Raw genomic sequence first — 21126 nt, 5'->3', positions numbered from 1 at the left:
TGGTCAGCTGGGGTGGGGGCAGTACTGACTGGGACAAGGGGAGACTGAATAAGATGGTCAGAAGAGCGAGCTCTGTTCTAGGCTGTCCCCTGGACTCCATTGAGGTTGTGGGTGAGAGGAGGACGTTGATTAAGCTTAAATCCATCATGGACAACACCTCTCACCCCCTCCATGAGATTGTGCGGTCCCTGAGCAGCTCCTTTAGCGGCAGACTTTTGCACCCTCGGTGTAGGAAGGAACGGTTCCGCAGGTCCTTCATTCCCTCTGCTGTCAGACTTTACAACATGCATGCCACCTGATAAAATGAATGTGTTTCGTCTCTACTAGCAGCACTTGTGTTTATCCTTGTCTGTTATTTACCCTTTTTGTAATTCTGGCACTTGTTTTATTCTTGCACTCGTATTATTCTTGCACTCATATGCGCTGCTGTGACAAGTGAATTCCCCGCTGTGGGATGAATAAAGTTCAATCACTCAATCAAGAGTTGGTTCAGACTGAAGTAAAGTTTTGGATTTCTAAAGCATGACACATTAATTGACTATGAAGGGACTCGAACGCTCCAATCATTTGATCCGAAGTCAGACGCCTTATCCATGAGGCCACATCGCCATCTGAAATTTTTAAAGACTGATAAGACTAAGAATTCAACGGCTCCCAACAAGCAGGGACGCCCAACGTGTGGCTTGAACCCACGACCATGAGATTAAGAGTCTCATGCTCTCCCAACTGAGCTAACCAGGCTTCTGCTATTGAGAATTGTTTCATTCTTTCACTTTTTTTAATGGGTTTGGTTCACGAAAACCAGCAGCCACGTTTTAAATCTAGCCTCTGAAACACATTCGTTGATAAGACTAAACATTTAAAGGTTCCCAACAAGTGGCAGCTGTCCAATGTTGTCTCTAGTTGGAAACCCCAGCCCAAGTTGGAAACCCTAATTGGAAACCCTTGCCCCAGTTGGAATTCCTAGTTTGAAACCCTACCCGGAGTTGGAACCCTCGTTGGAAACCCTAGCCCTAGTTGGAAACGCTGGCCCTAGTGTGTAATAGAGAAAGCATTTTTTCTTTTGGTTTTTGTCACTTTGTTGCACTTAAAACGGAGATTGGGGGGGAGTCAGCACAACAAAAAAATAAATCAGAAACCAAAACCCTTTCTGACAGTATACAAGAGTTGCTTCAGACTGAAATAAAGTCGTTGATCTCATATAAATAATATTAAATTGACCATGAAGGGACTTGAACCCTCAATCTTCTGATCCGAAGTCAGACGCCTTATCCATTAGGCCACATAGCCATGTGAAAGACTGTACCAAGTGAACATGGCAACGACTTCTGATGACTGCAGCCTTTGGTGGGAAGTGAAGTTCACAATTGTTCCAGACAAATGGCCTGTGGATTAATCAATTTACAGTAAAAGAGAATTGTAATGCAATTGACATGTTACCTTGTTAGTGCAAGTGGTCGTGCATCAGTCTCAAAATCTGAAGGTTGTGAGCTCAACACTCACACGGGGCGCTGTTTTCCATAGTCCACAGTAAAATCATTGTCAATTTCAGAAGATAGTAGGTTGCTCAGAATAGAATAAGTTTTCTGTCTGTGAAGTTGAGTTTAATTGAAATGGCCGGTGGTTGAATCAATTTTACAGTAAAAGAGCTTTGTAAAACCAACTATTCACGGCCTCGTTAGCGCAGGCGGTAGCGCGTCAGTCTAGTAAACTGAAGGTCGTGAGTTCAACCCTCACACGGGGCTCTGTTTTATTTAGTCCTAACCCTAACTCGAGCCCTTGTTGGAAACCCCATCCCCAGTTGGAAACCCAAGTTTGAGAATGCTCAGACAAAAGTAACTTTTTCTTTCGATGAAGTTCAGTTTGATGGAAATGGCCGGTGGTTGAATCTTTTTTACAGTAAAAAAGAATTTTAAGACAGGTGCCACAAAGTCTCGTTGGCGCAGGCGGTAGCGCGTCAGTGTCGTAACCTGAAAAGTCGAGAGTTCGATCCTCACACGGCGCATGATTTATATCTAGTCCAACCCTAACTCTAGCCTTTCCTGTAAGTCCTAGTTGGAAATCCTAGCCTAGTTAAGTTTGATCAAAATGGGCGGTGGTTGAATCAGTTTTACAGTAAAAACAATTGCACAAAATGCAAAAACATAGCGTCGTTGGCGCAGGCGTGTCAGTCTCATAATCTGAAGGTCGTGAGTTCGACCCTCACACGGGGCATACTTTTATATAGTCCTAACTCTAGCCCAGCGGTGGCCAACCCGCGGCTCGCGAGCCGCATGCGGCTCTTTGGCTAGTTTCATGCGGCTCTTTACGTTCATATCAACATTTGTGTTTATTTTTCGTGCGTATTTGCTTCGCTTGAGTTCAATATGGTATTTTGGTCAAACGCGCATGCGCGTGAGGTGAAATCCCGCAAAGGAGGAGGGACAAACAGAGAGATTGGTTTTGCCCGCTTTTTTTATGAATGGCGACTTTGACTACGGGGGCCCATTAGGTCCAGAAAAGCTGACAAGACGCTTGCCAAAATGGCAAGGAAAAAATGCACAGCTAAACGAATATATGACGATGAACACAGGACGTTTTTAACAGAGTTAAAGTTGTTTTTTGTTGAATGCTATGGCAAGCCATTCTGCCTGATATGTCGGACGTCATTGGCGCATTTAAAAGCTTCAAATGGTCAGCGCCACTTCAGCTCACTTCATGCCAATATCGATAAGGACTTTGCAAAATGGACTGAATTTCGCAGGCACAAGTTTGGAGACTTTGAAAAGTCAGGCAGAAAAATAGGTACAGTTTTTCAAAAAAATTACGAAGCACTCAGAGACTGTCACACTTGCATTGTTTCAACTGGCTTGGAACATTGCACGGGCTAAAAAGCCATACAATGAAGTGGAGTTCGTTAAAATATGCCTCAGTGACGTTATTGAAATCTTGTCTCCTGAAAACGACGAACTCAAACGAATGGTCTGTCCCGCCACACATAGTAAGTGAAAAAACGTATTATGTTTTTGTTTGTGGAATTTGTTGAACTGAGAGTTTGTCTGTGTGAGACAATGCACACAATGTTCATTGTTGAAAATGTGGTCTTTGGTCTGCGGTTTTAGTACTGTAAAAAAGTCAATTTGTCATTATCATGTTGGTGCGTGACATAATAATGTCACACAATAAATTTGGCTGAGCAGAGGGGTGTGTGTGTGTGTGTGTGTGTGTGTGTGTGTGTGTGTGTGCGTGCGTGTGCGCGTGCGTGCGCGTGCGTGTTTGTGTGCGCGTGTGTGTGTGTGTGGGGGGGGGTGTTCATGTGTGCTCATGTGTATGATGTGGCTCTTTGCGATGACACAGTAAAAAATGTGGCTCTTAGTCTCTGACTGGTTGGCCACCCCTGCTCTAGCCCTAATTGGAAACCCTCATCCTCGTTGGAAACCCCAGTTGGAAAACCCTGGCCACAGTTTGAAACCTTAGTTGGCTTCCCTAACCCGAGTTGCTCAGACTTACAGTCACTTTTTCTTTCTGTGAAGTTCAGTTTGATTGAAATGGCCGGTGGTTTGATCAATTTTACAGTAAAAAAGAATTGTAAAACTGCAAATGCACAGCCTCATTAGTGCAGGTACTAGCATGTCAGTCTCACAATTTGAAGGTCAAGAGTTCGGTCCTCAGGTGGGGCAGACTTTTTATATACCTAGTCCAAACTAGCCCTAACCCTAACTCTAGCCCTAGTTGGAAACCCTAGTCCTAGTTGGAAACCTTAGTTAGAAACCCTACTTTCAGTCGGGAGCAGGTTGCTCAGACTAAAATAACATTTTCTTCTTTTAAGGGGTAGGGCAGCAAAGTAAGCAGGGATTGTGAATATCAGCAAGCACAGGTTGCTCGACTGGAGTCAAGAGAAACAAATTAAAAATTGTACATAAAATGAAAAATTTGCCTCTTTCTTTTGGCTTTTGTCAATGACATTTGGGGTCATCACAACAAAGATCAAAACAGCACACAAACAGTTTACCTATATTTTCCTCTTTCAATTTGATGATACACTAGACATGAAGATCTGTTTAGATTTGAAATCTTATCCATTAGGCCAGATAGCCATACAGGAAATTCTGACAAGTGATAGCAGTGCAATGATTTTTGAGCATATACAGTAAATCTACAGCCTAGATTCAAGTGAAGTTAACTGACTTTGGATCAGAAGATTAAGGGGTTCAAGTCCCTTCATTGTCAATTTAATGAATGTCAAGAGGAAAGTAGCCTAGTGGATAATGTGTCTAACAATAAATAATAGTTTTTGTTTTGTTTCTGCATTACCCAATACATCTCCTTCACATTGTGACACATTCTCCCATTATCTGTCTGTGTTAGGTAGAGAAAAAGATTTTAAAGGAAAGGTAAGTATTGTTGTGTTGTGTTGTGTTGTGTTGTATTGTGTGTTGTCATTATCGTATTTTTCGGACTATAGGTCGCATTTTTTTCATAGTTTGGGTGGGGGGCCGACTTATACTGAGGAGCGACTTATATGTGATTTTTTTGTCACAAATTTTCAAAATAAAAAAAAATAAAAAAGTGAAACCGCGATAAACGAACCGTGATGTAGCAAGGGATTACTGTAGTTTGAACTGCAAGTGACGTCAGCGGCGCGGCGGTTGTTTACTTAAATGACAAAGGATTTGATCACGGGATGACAAAGATGACGAAGAGCCCCATGTACTACCGGCATCTTTAGTGGCTTTGCTTGTAAGTGACACGTAGGACGAAGAGTTTGAAGGATTTAATGATTTGGAGTGACACAGAAGGTTTGAAAAACTATTATGGGTTTTACGCACGCCCGGTCCTACTCTATGGAGCTATCTTTCACCTCCGTGGATGAAGGTCGGGGGCCGGCGCTCGGCCGGTGGCTGTCCGGGGACGGTGGATGGGGCTCGGACAGGGCTTTTACGCACGCCCGGTCCTATTCTATGGAGCTCTCTTCCACCTCCGTGGCTGGGAGTGCCACCTCCGGGGATGGAAGTCCACGCTGCCACACGCCTGGAAGTCGATGCCGGTGCTTGGGGCCGTGTGGCGGTGAACTATTTATGTTATAGTTGTTTGATATATTTTATTTCGTGTAGCAACTTGTATATGTTTTTATTGTTACAGTTAAGTAGTTGTTGGCTCGTTGAACTCTTTTTTTTTGTTAAATAAAGAGCCGTTTACCAAACCCACGTCTTTCCTGGTACTTTGTTAAGGCTAAACAATATTGTTATATACTAATCTGTGGAATAATGACGAGGCTGACATCAGCGGCGCACGCGCAGCGTTGTTGACAAAGGACGAGGAATTTGATCGATGGATTTAATGATTTGGAGTGACACAGATGGTTTGATAATATTGTTGTTTATATGATAGTTATTTGATATCATCATCGGTTTAAAGTCCGCTTTCGAGGCGCCGCTGGGTTGGACTGGGTTCTCGATATGGCCTTCTTCCACCGGGAACAGTCCATGGCCATCTCGTGGTTGATGCCGAGTGCCTTCATGTCGGCTGCCACGGTCATCTGCCAGGTCTTTTTAGGTCGGCCACTGGGTCTTGTTCCCTCTACGTTAGGGGTGTCCAAACTTTTTGCAAGGAGGGCCAGATTTGATAAAGTGAAGGGGCCCGGGGGCCAATAGTTTTTTCGGACATTTTTAACTACAAAAATGTCATGCAAATACACACTGTTATAAAACAAATTTCATTGTCACAATTGTCTTTATTTTTCAAATGACAAAATAACCAAATATGAGTCACTCAGGCAGATGTGAACAACTCTAAAAACACAAATTCTGCCTTTCATTCATATCTGAAGAGTCAGATAACATTGAACAAACTGTATGAAATACCTTAAATTTACATGAGTTTAAAATTACTTTTGCCTCATGAACATTTTAAACGGGAGTTATAAGTAATGCAAAGTTGTCTGTTATTATTAAAACTTAAAACTAGTGAATTTTGCTCTTGTCATTTACATTATCTTTCAGAAAATAATAGTTTGTGTCAGGTCTAGAGGTCCATAACATCAACAGTCTTAACATGGCCACTTCGTAGCTTGCTTTAGTAATATTTATTTTTGACTCACAGTCCCGTGTGAAGAATCGCTGTTGTGATGCCAGTTCAGCTTGGAGCTGCTTCACTTTATCAGCGCGGTCACTCCCTGTTAGCTGGTCGTTTGTGTTCGCATGTTTAGTCTGATAGTGTCTCTTTAAGTTGAAATCCTTAAACAAGGCAACCGTCTCTTTACAAATTAGACAAACACAATTGCCTTGATTTTCAGTGATGCACAGTAATCCCTCGCTACATCACGGTTTGTTTATCGCGGTTTCACTACATCGTGGATTTTTTTCCCAAATTGAAAAAAATAATTAAAAGTCAAAATAAAACTTCTAAATTGCGGAATTATGGCACAAAACTTGCCCATACGCCAGCAGAAGGCAAGGAGTGCCCACACAATTGCAGTGTACCTGCACTTGTACATTTTTAAAAAACAAAAAAAGGTTATTATAATAAGAGTTCTAAAAACATATTTACAGTGTTGTACCTTGTTATAGAAAATTGTTATAATAATAAAAGAGTTCTAAGAACATATTTACAGTATGTACACTTCTATCTTGTTATAAAAAAAAGTATAATAATAAAAGTTGTTCTAAAAACATATTTACAGTTTGTGTTAAGAATTCTCCATGTTATTTATGTTATTCAGCCATGCTTTGATTTGAGGTAGGGTGATTTATTTTGAAGGCCGTTTTCAGGCGATACCACTTCCTTTTTTACGTTCTTGTACATATGTCGGTTACAGTGGTACGGGAGTCATTGGCGATGTAAGTGTGTCTCCTAACAAGAGAAATGAATGATCACATGTGTCTAACCTTTAGGACAATGTAGTATTGCTCCAAATGTTCGTTTAATTTCCTTTAGAGGTCCGTTTGCGCGTGTTAGCACGATCGCGAATTAGCATCTTTCCGCTAACTCGTTAGCCTGCCCAGTACTTCTTCTTTGCTGCGGGCCAATAAAAACTGGACCGCGGGCCAACTGCGGCCCGCGGGCCGTAGTTTGGACACCCCTGCTCTACGTTATACGACATAACTTTCTTCACCCAGTCGTTCTCGTCCTTCCTCACTACATGTCCGTACCATCGCAGTCTGCCTCTCCTCACCACATCCACTATGGCCTCCACTCCCATCTTCTGTCTCAGCTCTGCACTGGTCTTTTCCTCCCTCATTGACACACCACACATCCATCTGATCATCCTCATTTCTGCTCTGTTTAGTTTGTCTTCGTGTTCTGTTTTCAGGGCCCATGCCTCACTTCCGTACGTCATACTACTTCTGACACAGGCTGAGTACACTTGGCCTCTCATCTTCAGGGATGGGGCCTTAGATGCAGGCTCTGCAATAGAGAGCCATCACAGCCTTTACCAGTCCCTCTTCCACACCCGACTTCCTTAGGGCCCACCTCACCACCTCCCTTGGCACCCTGTCGAACGCTTTTTCCAGGTCGACAAAAGCGAAGTACAACCTCTTCCTCTTCTCCTGGTGTTTCTCTTGCATCTGTCGGATGACAAAAATTGCGTCTGTTGTACCTTTACCAGGCATGAAGCCATACTGCATCTCGTCCACCTTTACCCGTGTCCTCACCCTCCTTTCCAACACCCTCTCTAATAACTTAATTCCATGCTCCAGCAGCTTTATGGCCCTGTATGACCCGCATGCGAGTGGGTCCCCCTTCCCTTTGAATAGAGGCACCAGGACGCTTCTTGTCCAGTCCTCCGGAATGTGCCCCTCAGCGATAACACTGTTACACAGGTCGGTCATCCACTGCACACCGACGTCTCCCGCTGCCTTTAGCATCTCTGCCACCACTCCAGATGGTCCAGCTGCCTTTCCATCCTTCATGGCCTTCATGGCTTTTCCCACTTCTGTCCGTGTGATCGGGCCACATTCACCCTCCACTTCATCGCATCCCGCCTCACCATCCCAGTCATTCTCCACATTCAGCAACTTCTCCATGTACCTTCACCATACTTCCTTCACTCCTCTGTTGTCTGTCACGATGTTGGGCCTCCCACACTGCTGTCCGTGACGCCCTCCTTGCCTCTACATACCGCACTCGGTCTTTTCCCTTTTAGATTTCTTCCATACTTTATGGCACCTCCTCTTCTCATTCACCGCTCTTTCGACGCTGTCATTCCACCACCATGTCTCTCTTTGTCTTTGACCATCCGCACACCTCCTCTGTGGCTTCAAGCAGAGCCTTCTTCATTGCCTGCCACTTGCCATCCACACAACCCAACTCCATCATCTCCTCCACTTCTTCTGCTATATGCTCAATCTTCTCCCTAAACTCGTTTTTATTCCCTCCGCTATGTAGCTTCCACACCTTCAACTTGGGAGGATGCTTCTTAGCCCCCAACTTCTTGATCCGCAGAGTTAGGTCTCCGATGACTAGGCGATGCTGAGACACACACTCTTCTCCGGGGATTGCCTTGGCATCCCTGACCAGGACGCGGTCCTCCTTTCTGACCATGATTGTCCGAAAGTCTATTGATCCGACACCGACTTTTCCGAGGTGCACTTGAATGCCTCCTCAGAAAGCGGGACACTTATGAGAACGCTGCGCGCTCCTTTGTTGGTCTCGCGCTTAGGGAGGAAAACGGACTTACGAAACCCCTTTTTCCCGTGACATTTGTGTGCGTTTATGAAACCCCAGGTGAGTTATGCAGGCTGGCCTGTACACTTGGGGGAGCGAACATATCTTTGTTTACTTCCTGTTGCTGGTACGAGCGGATATAACTTGTATGGGATAAGTGCGTGGTTAGTGGCTTCGCACGGGGTGCCGCCATGTTGTCTGCGTACTATCGTCATATGTTTGTCAAACGTGTGCCTATAGCGTTAGAAATGTATTACTGTGTTTAGTTCAGTTGTGTACTATACGTTGTTATTACCGACACCGAGTGCCGTCGGCCAGCAGTGCACGTCTTAAAGCGGCAGCAACGCACTTATTGAATGTACATTAAGGGTGGTAGCAGTGGTAAAGTTTGTTGCCCTGTATATCAGTTGTTGCTTGCATTGTGCTGTTGTGGTTGAGATGCCCTACATGGCTGTTTATGCATATGTTTATTAGATGATGTAATCTGACTGTCATAATCTGATTACATTATTTCTCTTTGTTTTCCTTCTGTATAGACCACACACACACACACACACACAAGTACACACTCAAACCCACTAACATACACTCCTGGAAACCTGCATACTCACTGCTGTTCAGAATAAAGTTGATGCAAGATTCTCTGACCGGACTCGTCCATAGTGCTCCATCCCTAACCACTAATCCACATCCTTACATGGTCCTTCGAGCCGGATTAGGGTTCCCCCGACACTATGGAATCAACAACTGATTGTCAGCAGCGGGAGTCATCGGACCGACCCAAGAGAGATCCTCGTCCACCTGCACATTTGGACCCATATGAAGTCACTCTTTTGCCCTCTCAACAACCTGTAGCCCAAGCCTCCTCTACACCTGTAGGACACCTAGGCCAGGTTCTGTCAACCAGAGCAAGGAGTTTGACAAGTTACCGGTCAGCTGCACATTCACGACGATCCTCTCAGAGGTCAAACAGTCTCAGTCTGCGTCAAAGCACATCAGATATACAAGCAGCTGCATTAGAAGAGGAGATAAAGGGTTTGGAGCTTGCAGACCTACAACAGGAAATAGAAGAGGAAAGAAAGGCTGACTTGGAGGCCGCAGCATTGGATGCCCAAGCCAGGGAAGGACAACGGCTACAAGAAGAGGCACATTTGGCTAAAGAGAGACTAGCTAAAGAGATGGGGAGACGCAGGCGCTTGAAGAAGCTGGAGAAAGAGGTACAAATTGCCAGTCTTGTGAAGACCTACCTATCAGAGACGAACGATGATGCCTTGTCCACTTCATCAGCTCCCGCTACATTCTCCAAGCCGTCCCTGCGATCACAGCCACCGCGGGTGCCCTTCGTTCTCACCCAGCATCCACCTGTACAACCGCCACCTCCAGCGCCCGTTCAAATACCACCTCCAGCTACTGTCCCTGGACAGATAGTAGCACCACCCGCTAATCTCATCACAAGTGCCCAAGCTAGTGTTCCTGTCAGCGCACCACCCATTGCAGCAACAGTAGCTGCATTTCCACCTGGACGTGTATCATCCTCGCCCGTCCTCCCCACGGTAACAAGCCATGCAGTTGGAACGCTACCGATTGCAAGTGGTGGCCCGTACGGGGAGCGTACAAGCTTCACAACACCACCACTGGCAACTTCAGTGATGCCACCACCTCCTACAATGCCATTTGCTCAACCCATTACACCAACTGCAACACCCGTCCCCGCTGCACCGCCTTGGACCTACCCAGGCATGGAGACCTTGATTGCTACATCCTATGGCATTCCCAAACCAACACTTCCCTTCTTTGAGAGTGGTAAAGAAAGTGACTTTGCACTTTTGAAGATGGCACTCGACAACTTGATGAACAGTCACACTCATCTCAGCGAACACTATAAATATCAAGTGCTCCTGGGTCAGCTCAAGCTCCCGAGTGCTCTGCAGTTGGTCAAATCATACATGTATGACCCGGCACCATACACAGCCGCAGTGGGAGCTCTGCAAGACAAATACGGACAACCGAGACAACTGGTCCAAAGTGAATTAGGGGCAATACTCAACTCCCCAGCCATCAAATCTGGAGATGCTGATGCATTCGACTCCTTTGCCCTCTCGGTCCAGTCACTGGTCGGTATGCTGCGCACGCTAGAGGGACCTGTAGGTTATGAGCTCCGGTGCGGTTCCCATGTTGACCGCCTGTTAAGCAAACTGTCTCCATCCCAGAGAGATGGATTTGTGGAATATTGCCTCGTTCGCGGCATCCTGCAGCCCGGTTCAGAGCTCACCTACTCCCTGCCTGACTTTGCCGCATGGCTCCAGATGAAGGCTCAAGCAAAGCGTCTGGCCAGTCGAGCTACCCTTCTCTATAACTCTACCGGGCGTTCTACACCTAAGAGAGAACAGTTTCGTGCAAAGCCCAGAGATAAGACTGCATCAGTCTTCCTCTGTACAAGGGAGAGAGCCACCAAAGAGACCACTCGGCCGAAGCCTCAAGCCTTCAAACTCAGCCCTTATTGCCCATTCTGTAACAATAAGGAGCACTATCTCAACTCATGTCTCGACTTCAAGAAACTGTCCCCTGCTGAGATTAAGAAGTGGATCCAGGAAGGTGACCGATGTTGGAGGTGCGGCCGGGCACACAAAGCTACAGCCTGCACGCTTAAACGGCCGTGTAAGACATGCAAAGAGAAACACCTTACAGTTCTGCATGATGCCATCCAAGAGTCTTCGCAGACAGTGCTGCTGGTTAGTAATCCAACACCCAGTATCTACATCGAACAGCCCAGAAGCCCTCAAAGAGTGCTACTGAAAGTTGTCAAAGTGCTTCTACATCATGGCGATCGCGTCCTTGAGACATTTGCCGTGCTTGATGATGGTTCAGAGAGAACGATTATCCTCCCTCAAGCTGTAGAACAACTACAACTCCCACAACACCCAGAGACGCTACATCTTAGGACCGTCCAGCAAGAGGTGAAGGAGCTGAAAGGTTCCTGCGTCAGCGTTCATGTATCCCCTGTCTTCAAGCCAAACCAGAAGTTTTGCATTCGACATGCGTTCACCGCAGATAGTCTTAGCTTGTCTGAGCACACGTACCCAGTAGCAGCTCTCCAGAAGCGCTATGAGCACCTCAAAGGACTTCCCTTGACGCCTATTCACAGAGCACAACCTCTACTCCTCATCGGCTCAGATATGGCCCATCTGCTCTCACCAACACAGCCCGTCCGATCAGGCCCATCTGGCAGTCCCATGGCAGTCTGTACAAGGCTCGGTTGGTCCTTGCAAGGTCCGTCGGACATCATTCCAGTTGCTTCTCACCAGCCTTACTGTTTTCACATCGCCACTGAATCACCATATACAGAACTTATCAGGAATGTGGAACGCCTTTGGCATATCGATACAGTTCCTTATATCAGTGAGAAGACTGCAACCCGTTCTAAGCAAGACCAGCGGGCTCTCACCCTCCTACAGACAGCCTCTGAACGCGTATCTATTGACGGTACTCAGCGCTATGCTATTCCACTGTTGAGGCGTCAGCCAGTCATCCCACTTTGTGCTTCGCCGGCTGCTGTGATGCCCAACCTACGTTGCACTGAACGGCGGCTAGCCAAGGACACAGTTCGAGCGGCTTCATACTGTACGGAGATGGACAAACTACTTCAGGCCGGCTACGTTTCAGAGATCTCTACGGAAGAGGCCGCAACTTTCACCGAATCGTGGTATTTACCACACCATATGGTGCACCACAATGGAAAGGACAGAGTTGTCTTCAATTGTTCCTTCTCCTTCAATGGCCTCTCATTGAATGACCAACTCCTCCCGGGACCGACGCTTGGTCCAACCATGATTGGTGTCCTGATGCGGTTTCGATGTCATGCTGTCGCCATCAGCGGAGATATCAAGTCAATGTTCCATCAGATCCGCTTGATGCCAAAAGACAAACCTCTCCTACGTTTCCTGTGGCGGGACATGCAAAGAACGTCTGAACCACGGATATACCAATGGGAGGTGTTACCATTTGGAACAACGTGTAGCCCCTGTTGCGCCGTCTTCGCCCTGCAGCAGCACGTCAGAGACCACGAACCTCCAGATCCCCCCCTCACGCATGTGATCGAGCAGTCCTTCTATGTCGACAATTGCCTCCACAGTGTAAGTAAACCAGAAGATGCCAAGGCTTTGGTCGATGACTTGCGAGCACTTCTGAGAAAGGGAGGTTTTGAGATCAGACAATGGGCCAGTAATGTGCCTGAAGTTGTCGCACACCTACCCCCTGAAGCACAATCGACTAGCAGTGAGCTATGGCTGTCCAAGGCCAGTGACAACCTTCAAGAGCCCACACTTGGACTGTGCCGGGATTGTTTGAGCGACACGTTGAGTTATAAGCATCGCTCTAACGAGCCTCTAGCTGCCACTCTACGTAACGTCTACAGCGTCCTTGCCAAGCTTTACGACCCATTGGGCTACATTGTGCCATTTACCACAAGATGTAAAGTGCTTGTCCAGGACATGTGGAAGGCTAACATTGGCTGGGATGACAAGATTCAACCATCTGAACTTCTCGGAAAATGGTTGAGTTGGGTGCAGGAAATTCCTACTCTGCAGCAACTCAAGTTATCTCGTCCCTATTCACCAGCCAGTGGAAATACCGTCAATGCAGCCCGTCATATTCACATCTTCTGTGATGCTTCAGAGCGCGCCTACGGATCAGTAGCTTACATGCAAATAACGGATGACAGACAACAAGTCTTCGTTTCCTTTGTGTTTGCCAGATCGAGAGTTGCGCCGCGTAAGCAGCTGTCCATCCCGCGTCTCGAGCTCAGCGCCGCACTTACAGGGGCACAGCTGGCAAAAGTGATCGAGACTGAGCTCACAGTAACGCCTGAGCACATCACTCTTTGGTCTGACTCCACAACAGTGCTGTACTGGATTAAATCAGAATCCTGCCGCTACAAAGTATTTGTTGGAACACGTGTAGCAGAAATCCAGAATCTTACCAGTCCATCTCAATGGCGGTATGTTGGTAGTCTACACAATCCCGCAGATGACATAACCCGAGGACTCACCTTGAAAGAGATGGTGCAGGATCACCGCTGGAACAAAGGTCCACATTTCCTCCTTTTGCCAGAGAGAGAGTGGCCCATCATGCCCTCATCTGAGGCAGAACCAGACACTACCGAGTTAAGGAAGTCAGCCTTCGTGGGAGCAGTCTCCAGCGCCTTGCCCACACAACATCCTGACCTGAGTAAGTTCTCCACTTGGCAAGAGCTTCTTCAGGAAACCGCTAGCTCCCTTCATGGGGCGGCCAACACTAACACCACAGCAAAGTGTTCAGCAACAGATTTCCTTCAAGCAGAGAAGCTTATGACTTAGACTTAGACTTAGACAGAACTTTATTGTCATTTTGTCAACACTAGGTGTGTACAAAACGAAATTTCGTTCCATACGGCTTTCAACAATGTAGTGGTATTTCGGCTGGTTAAAAAAGTGACATTCTATATAAAAATATGAAATAAGATAATTATAAAGTACAAAGTGCAGCAGTGATAAAGTATGTAAACAGTGCAGGAGACAAAAGCAGTATTTACAAGTGTGCAGAGGAATGCTACGTTTGAATGTTCAACAGTCTGACGACAGCAGGGAAAAAACTATTGCAGAACCTGGTGGACCTGCAGCGGATGCTGCGAAACCTCTTCCCAGAGGGCAGCAGGGAGAACAGTCCATGGTGGGGGTGTGATGGGTCACTGATAATATTACGGGCTCGGGACACGCAGCGCTGGGATGACAAGTCCTGAATGGAGGGAAGAGGAGCCCCGATGATCCTCTCTGCTGTCCTCACCACTCTCCTCAGGTTCTTCCAATCGGAGGCGCTGCAACCTCCACACCACACCGAGAGACAGCTTGTCAGAATGCTCTCTATGGTGCTTCGGTAGAACGTCCTCATGATGGGTGGGGGCAGGTGGGCTCTCCTCATCCTCCGCAGGAAGTACAAGCGCTTCTGTGCCCTCTTGACCAGTGTTGTGGTGTTCACAGTCCAGGTGAGGTCGTCTGTGATGTGGACCCCCAGGAATTTAGTGCTGCTGACCACCTCCACAGCTGAGCTGTTGATGATCAGTGGAGCGTGGTGAGGCTGGTTCTTCCTGAAGTCGACGATGATCTCCTTCGTCTTCTCCACATTCAGGATCAGGCTATTTTCTCTGCACCAGCCCACCAACTGCTCCACCTCCTCTCTGTAGTCCAGGTCGTTGTTGTCCCTGATGAGGCCCACCACCGTTGTGTCGTCTGCAAACTTCACGATGTGATTGGTGGTGAACCTGGGGGCGCAGTCGTGTGTCATCAGGGTGAACAGCAGGGGGCTCAGGACGCAGCCCTGAGGGGAGCCTGTGCTGAGGGTGATGACATCTGAGGTGTTCTGTCCGACCCGGACTGACTGAGGTCTGTTGGTGAGGAAGTCTAGCAGCCAGTTCCGAAGGGGGGTGCTGAAGCCCAGGTGTTCCAGTTTTTCCACCAGATGTTGTGGAATGATGGTGTTAAACGCTGAGCTGAAGTCCAGGAACAGCAACCGCACGTGGGTGTTCCTCTCCTCCAGGTGAGCCAGGCTCAGGTGAAGAACGGAGGAGATGGCATCCTCAGTAGAGCGGTTCTGCCGGTAGGCAAACTGGAACGGATCGAATGTTGGGGGGAGTCTGGAGACGATGTGATCTTTGAGCAGCCTTTCGAAGCACTTCATCATGATGGGAGTCAGTGCCACAGGTCTGTAGTCATTCCATGAGGTGATTTGAGGTTTCTTCGGCACCGGAATGATGGAGGCAGCCTTGAAGCACACTGGCACTTTGGCTTGGTCCAGCGAGATGTTAAAAATGTCTATGATGACACCAGCCAGCTGGCCTGCACATTCCTTGAACACCCGCCCAGGTATGTTGTCGGGGACTGGGGCCTTACGTGGGTTGACTCTTCTCAGAGTCTTCCACACGTCGGCTGAGTCAAGGCAGAGGGCCTCCTCTTCCTGGTGGGGAACAGTTTTAACTGCAGGAGTGCTGTTTAGTGCCTCAAAACGCCCAAAGAAGTTATTTAGACCATTTAGGAAGTCAGCATCAACCTCACCCACCGGGGGGGAGGGTAAGTTGTAGTCCGTGATCACCCGTATGCCTTGTCACATACTCCTGGTGTTATTGGCGTCGTGGAAAAAATCCTGAATTTTCCGACTGTGGCTTCGCTTTGCTAGCCTGATGGCACGGTTCAAGTTGGCTCTCGCTGTCCTCAGTGCCTCCTTGTCGCCAGACTTGAAGGCTGAGTTCCGTGCTCGTAGCGTATGACGTACATCCTCAGTCATCCAGGGTCGTTGGTTGGCTCGGGTGATGATGTTCTTAGTGGTGCTGACGTCCTCGGAGCATTTGTTGATGTAGGCTGACACAGTCATGGCGTACTCATCAATGTCGATCTGATTGTCATATGTTGCTGCTGATTTGAACATGTCCCAGTCAGAGCACTCAAAGCAGTCCTGGAGTGCCTCCATGGCCCCCTCAGACCACACCCTCACCTGCTTCACTGTGGGTTTTGCTCTGATCAGCAGGGGCCTGTATGCAGGGATTAGCATAACAGATAGGTGGTCTGAAGAGCCGAGGTGGGGGCGGGGGGCTGCTCTGAATGCATCCTTTATATTGGTGTAAACCAAGTCCAGAGTGTTCTCTCCCCGAGTTGGAAAATCCACGTGTTGGTAAAAATGAGGGAGAATAGTCTTCATGCTAGCCTGGTTGAAGTCCCCAGCAATGATGAAAACCCCCTCTGTGTGCGTGGATTGCAGCTCACTGATTGTCCGATAGAGAACCCTCATGGCCTCTTTAGTGTTAGCGCTAGGAGGCACGTACACAGCCGTGATGCTAACAACAGTAAACTCTCTGGGCAGGTAGAAGGGTCTGCAGTTAACAGTCAAAAGCTCGATGTCCGAAGAGCAGAAGCTAGCGACAGATCTAGCATTTTTGCACCAGTTGTTGTTGATGTAGACACACAGCCCGCCTCCTCGGGATTTACCGCTTAGCTCGCTGTTTCTGTCGGCGCGGAATGTAGCGAGCCCCTCCAGGCTAACGGCGTTGTCCGGCATTGATGAGTTCAGCCATGTCTCCGTCAGGATGAGAGCGCAGCAGTTTCTAACTTCCCTCTTTGAAGAGAGTTCCAGTTTTAGATGGTCCATTTTATTATCCAGTGAGCGGACGTTGGAGAGGAAGATGGATGGAAGCGGCGGTTTGTAGGGGTTAGCTCTAAGCTTAGCCGTTAGCCCACCTCGACAGCCGCGCTTTCGCCGCCGGTCACACCGCCTACGCTTACTCCTCCTCCGGCGTGTGCTGCCCGGCGAGCCCGCTGCGTCGTGAGCTTCTGGGGCTAGCGCCCTAAGCACTCCGAGGCTACGCAAACAGACTAGGGTAGTTTAGTTTAGTTTAGTTTATTGTTTAGCACATATTATTATAACAAATAACAGTGCAGGGAGGGAGACGAAGCCTAGGGCTTGTAAGGAGCTCCACTCCTGTATAATCAAAGTGCACAACAAACAAAGTGCTGTGACATCAAATATTATTCAAGTGTTTAAGAAAGAAAAAAATAATAATAATAATATATATATATATATATATATATATATATATATATATATAAATGAATAAACATCAATGAATAAACACAAGCATAACTAGCTAAATATTAAATCGTCATATTTATATATGCATATATACGAAAAAGCGTGGCTACGAGTCCGAAAACACTTGATGACCGTACCTCCAGCAGGCGCTGGCGATCATACACTAATCTACTGGATGGATAAACTAAACTTTGTGTTGTTTGTAGTGTCCTAGGCGACATATTTTGTGAAAATACTTGTCGATTGCTGAGACCCGTAGCGGCCGCGGCCAACTGGGTCGCCGCCATCTTGGATATGCTTCAAAAGGCCCAAGAAGACTGCTTTGCTGATGAATTGAGAGCCCTCAAAGTTGGACGTGCGCTTCCGTTAAACAGTCGTCTTATATCCCTGTCACCAGAATACGACAAAACCACAGAGCTGCTGAGAGTCGGTGGTAGATTGAGGTATGCTGAAGGACTAGACCTGGATACCATCCACCCAGTTATCATGGACCCAAGTCATCATGTGACTAAGCTCATCATTAAGAATGCTGATGATTCTCTACTACACCCGGGACCAGAACGCGTGCTTGCTGAGCTCAGACGCCGGTTCTGGATAATTCGTGGTCGAGAGGCCATTAGAAAGCATCAATATACATGCCTGGAGTGTCGACGATGGAGAGCAAAACCGGATGTACCGAAGATGGCTGATTACCCACCAGCTCGACTACGACTCTATAAGCCACCATTCTATTCAACAGGAGTTGACTGCTTTGGACCTTTTCAAGTGAGGATCGGTCGCCGCACTGAGAAAAGGTGGGGTATAGTGTATAAGTGCATGACAACTCGCTCGGTACACCTGGATCTGTTGGAGAGCCTGGACACGGACGCTTTCCTGTTGTCTTTGAGAAGATTCATTTCTCGACGTGGGAGACCATTTGAGCTTCTCATGGACAATGGCACCAACTTTGTCGGTGGTGAGGGGGAGTTGCGTGAAGCCGTCGTTGCCATGGCACCTGAGTTGAAAGACCAACTTGCTGAACAGCAAATATCCTTCCGATTCAATCCTCCTAGTGCGCCGCACTTTGGTGGCACATGGGAGAGGGAAGTGAGATCAATCAAGTCTGCGCTCCGTGTTGTCCTTAGAGACCAGACTGTTCCTGAATCTGTCCTTATGACAACTCTAGTGGAAGTTGAAGGGATATTAAATGCAAAACCACTCGGCTATTTGTCATCAGATGCCTCGGATCCTGACCCAGTCACACCTAACCTCCTCCTTATGGGTCGTCACGATTCATCCCTTCCTCAAGCTGTCTATGACCCCAGTGACCTAGGAAGGAGACGATGGAGGCACAGTCAATTCATCGCCGATCGTTTCTGGGCATCCTTCATCAGTCACTACCTTCCAGGGCTCCAAGAGCGTAGTAAGTGGAGGAAAGATGGTAAGGCACTCTCCATAGGCGACGTTGTCCTAATCGTGGATCCTCAACTCCCCCGCGCATCAAGGCCCGTAGGCCGGATTACCCTGACGCATTCAGGAGCAGATGGACGCATTCGGACTGCCACGGTTCAGGTAAAAGACCGCATCTATGTTCGTCCTGTCGCCAGACTCATTCTTCTTCCAGCTGTTGACGACAAGGACGAAGAAGGGACAACCAAATAGACTTTCTCCCATTCATTCAACTGCCACGTGGACAGTTGGGGGCGGCTTTGTCCGAAAGTCTATTGATCCGACACCGACTTTTCCGAGGTGCACTTGAATGCCTCCTCAGAAAGCGGGACGCTTATGAGAACGCTGCGCGCTCCTTTGTTGGTCTCGCGCTTAGGGAGGAAAACGGACTTACGAAACCCCTTTTTCCCGTGACATTTGTGTGCGTTTATGAAACCCCAGGTGAGTTATGCAGGCTGGCCTGTACACTTGGGGGAGCGAACATATCTTTGTTTACTTCCTGTTGCTGGTACGAGCGGATATAACTTGTATGGGATAAGTGCGTGGTTAGTGGCTTCGCACGGGGTGCCGCCATGTTGTCTGCGTACTATCGTCATATGTTTGTCAAACGTGTGCCTATAGCGTTAGAAATGTATTACTGTGTTTAGTTCAGTTGTGTACTATACGTTGTTATTACCGACACCGAGTGCCGTCGGCCAGCAGTGCACGTCTTAAAGCGGCAGCAACGCACTTATTGAATGTACATTAAGGGTGGTAGCAGTGGTAAAGTTTGTTGCCCTGTATATCAGTTGTTGTTGCTTGCATTGTGCTGTTGTGGTTGAGATGCCCTACATGGCTGTTTATGCATATGTTTATTAGATGATGTAATCTGACTGTCATAATCTGATTACATTATTTCTCTTTGTTTTCCTTCTGTATAGACCACACACACACACACACACACACACACACACACACACACACACACACACACACACACAAGTACACACTCAAACCCACTAACATACACTCCTGGAAACCTATATACTCACTGCTGTTGAGAATAAAGTTGATGCAAGATTCTCTGACCGGACTCGTCCATAGTGCTCCATCCCTAACCACTAATCCACATCCTTACAATGATATAATCTATTGTGCTCTTGCAGCCACCCGAACTGTATGTTACTAATTTGGCTTTGTCCTTCTTGAAAAGCGTGTTGCACAGCACCAGCTCCAGTGCGTCGCCGAACTCCAGGATCCTCTCTCCCTCTGCGTTCCGCATGCTGTACCCCTGTCCCCCATGTACCTCCTCAAAGCCATCTGACTCCCTCCCCACGTGTCCATTCAGATCACCTCCCAGAATTATAACCTCATTCTGGGGGATCCCTGACAGCACCATGATGGCCTTGTCCCAGAACGCATCCTTCTCGTCCTGACTTCTGCCAACTTGAGGGTCATAGATTGAAATTACGTTTGTCAGTCGCTTCCCAACGATCAACTTCACAACGATGATCCGCTCATTTACCCTGCTAATGCTTAGCACTTGATCTATCCACTTTTCAGCAATAAGTACTCCAACACCACCAGTCCCTTCGTTGCAGCCTTGCCAGAAGAACTACCTTCTGCCGATTGCATCCAGCATCCTTGCACTTCCACCCTTCCATCTCGACTCCTGGACACAGCAGACATCCACGCTTCTTCTGTGTAGAGCCTCAACCACCTCCCCCGATCGGTGTGACATGCTGCCGATGTTCCATGTAGCCACCCTAACACGTGCCTCCTGCCCCTCTCTGTTCCGGTTCAGGCCTCCCCGCAGTCCATCGGGCTGAGGGCCGTCGTATAATCTACCTGCGGTTTGGCCTCCTTTTCCATCATTCTTTTTGTCGTAGGCTGATGAAAATGCCCACGGAGTACTTAAGGCTCAAGGTTTGTCTAGCCATACTGAGAATTTTTGGAGCAAAACATTTTACAGCCGGATGCCCTTCCTGACACCAACCCAAGGGGAAATTGATTTTCTGTAGGGGTTGACTCCCTTAGCCCATTCCTCTCCCGAGGAGCCCACTGGGCAGTGGTACTATTTAACCCATAGTTGGGGGCTGGTTCGTGGGCACCAGGGCGTGTCCACACACCGGTGGGCCTGCGTGCCGCACGTCTAGGGGCCAAACCTCCTCTGAGTCCCTTGTAGTTTAGCCTGGGTCCGTGTTGTACCCACCCGGTTACCATGTGTCGCCGCGTGGAGGCACTACATAGGGCTTGCTGTTAGAGAGGCTATGTACTGGCAGGGAGAGACTTACGCACTCGGCTCTCCCGTTCGCATACTGCTAGCCAGCGGTGAGGGTTGACAATGAGAAGTGACATGCACTGGGCACTCCACCAACACACTAGACGCATCACAACAACCCGACTTGGTGTTATGAAGTCAGACACACTTATGAAGTCAGACACACCTTATGAAGTCAG

General features: G+C 47.8%; 1 protein-coding gene, 2 long non-coding RNA genes and 2 other non-coding genes across 5 annotated transcripts; 3 read left to right on the top strand and 2 right to left on the bottom strand.

Moving 5' to 3' along the window:
• Positions 1-1217: 1217 nt before the first annotated feature.
• Positions 1218-1290, bottom strand: trnar-ucg. The gene has a single exon. It is a non-coding gene; the product is annotated as a tRNA-Arg (tRNA).
• A 382-nt stretch (positions 1291-1672) lies between these two features.
• Positions 1673-1745, top strand: trnat-agu. Its single transcript has one exon. It is a non-coding gene; the product is annotated as a tRNA-Thr (tRNA).
• Positions 1746-8521: 6776 nt separating this feature from the next.
• On the top strand, positions 8522-9291 carry LOC119118827. The gene is made up of 2 exons (XR_005096980.1): positions 8522-8706; positions 9183-9291. It is a non-coding gene; the product is annotated as an uncharacterized LOC119118827 (long non-coding RNA).
• LOC119118828 lies at positions 9159-10190 on the bottom strand. The gene is made up of 2 exons (XR_005096981.1): positions 9894-10190; positions 9159-9657 (listed from the first exon to the last, which is right to left on the bottom strand). It is a non-coding gene; the product is annotated as an uncharacterized LOC119118828 (long non-coding RNA).
• A 402-nt stretch (positions 10191-10592) lies between these two features.
• LOC119118836 lies at positions 10593-14000 on the top strand. Its single transcript, XM_037245620.1, has 6 exons — positions 10593-10790; positions 10857-11241; positions 11792-11916; positions 12034-12116; positions 12161-12349; positions 12521-14000. Exons 1-6 carry the CDS (start codon positions 10593-10595, stop codon positions 13998-14000), a joined length of 2460 nt encoding a protein of 819 aa, XP_037101515.1.
• Positions 14001-21126: the final 7126 nt, after the last annotated feature.

Source organism: Syngnathus acus, unplaced genomic scaffold (genome assembly GCF_901709675.1).
Source record: "Syngnathus acus unplaced genomic scaffold, fSynAcu1.2, whole genome shotgun sequence".
NCBI lineage: Eukaryota > Metazoa > Chordata > Actinopteri > Syngnathiformes > Syngnathidae > Syngnathus > Syngnathus acus.
This window is presented reverse-complemented; position numbering and strand designations above follow the sequence as displayed.

Coding starts and splice junctions, on each gene's coding strand:
- LOC119118836 (XM_037245620.1), top strand. CDS start 10,593: ATGTATGACCCGGCACCATACACAGCCGCAGTGGGAGCTCTGCAAGAC. Junction 11,917..12,033: donor GCTCGGTTGGTCCTTGCAAG/GTCCGTCGGACA, acceptor ATATCGATACAG/TTCCTTATATCAGTGAGAAG. Junction 12,350..12,520: donor GCAACTTTCACCGAATCGTG/GTATTTACCACA, acceptor TGTCGCCATCAG/CGGAGATATCAAGTCAATGT.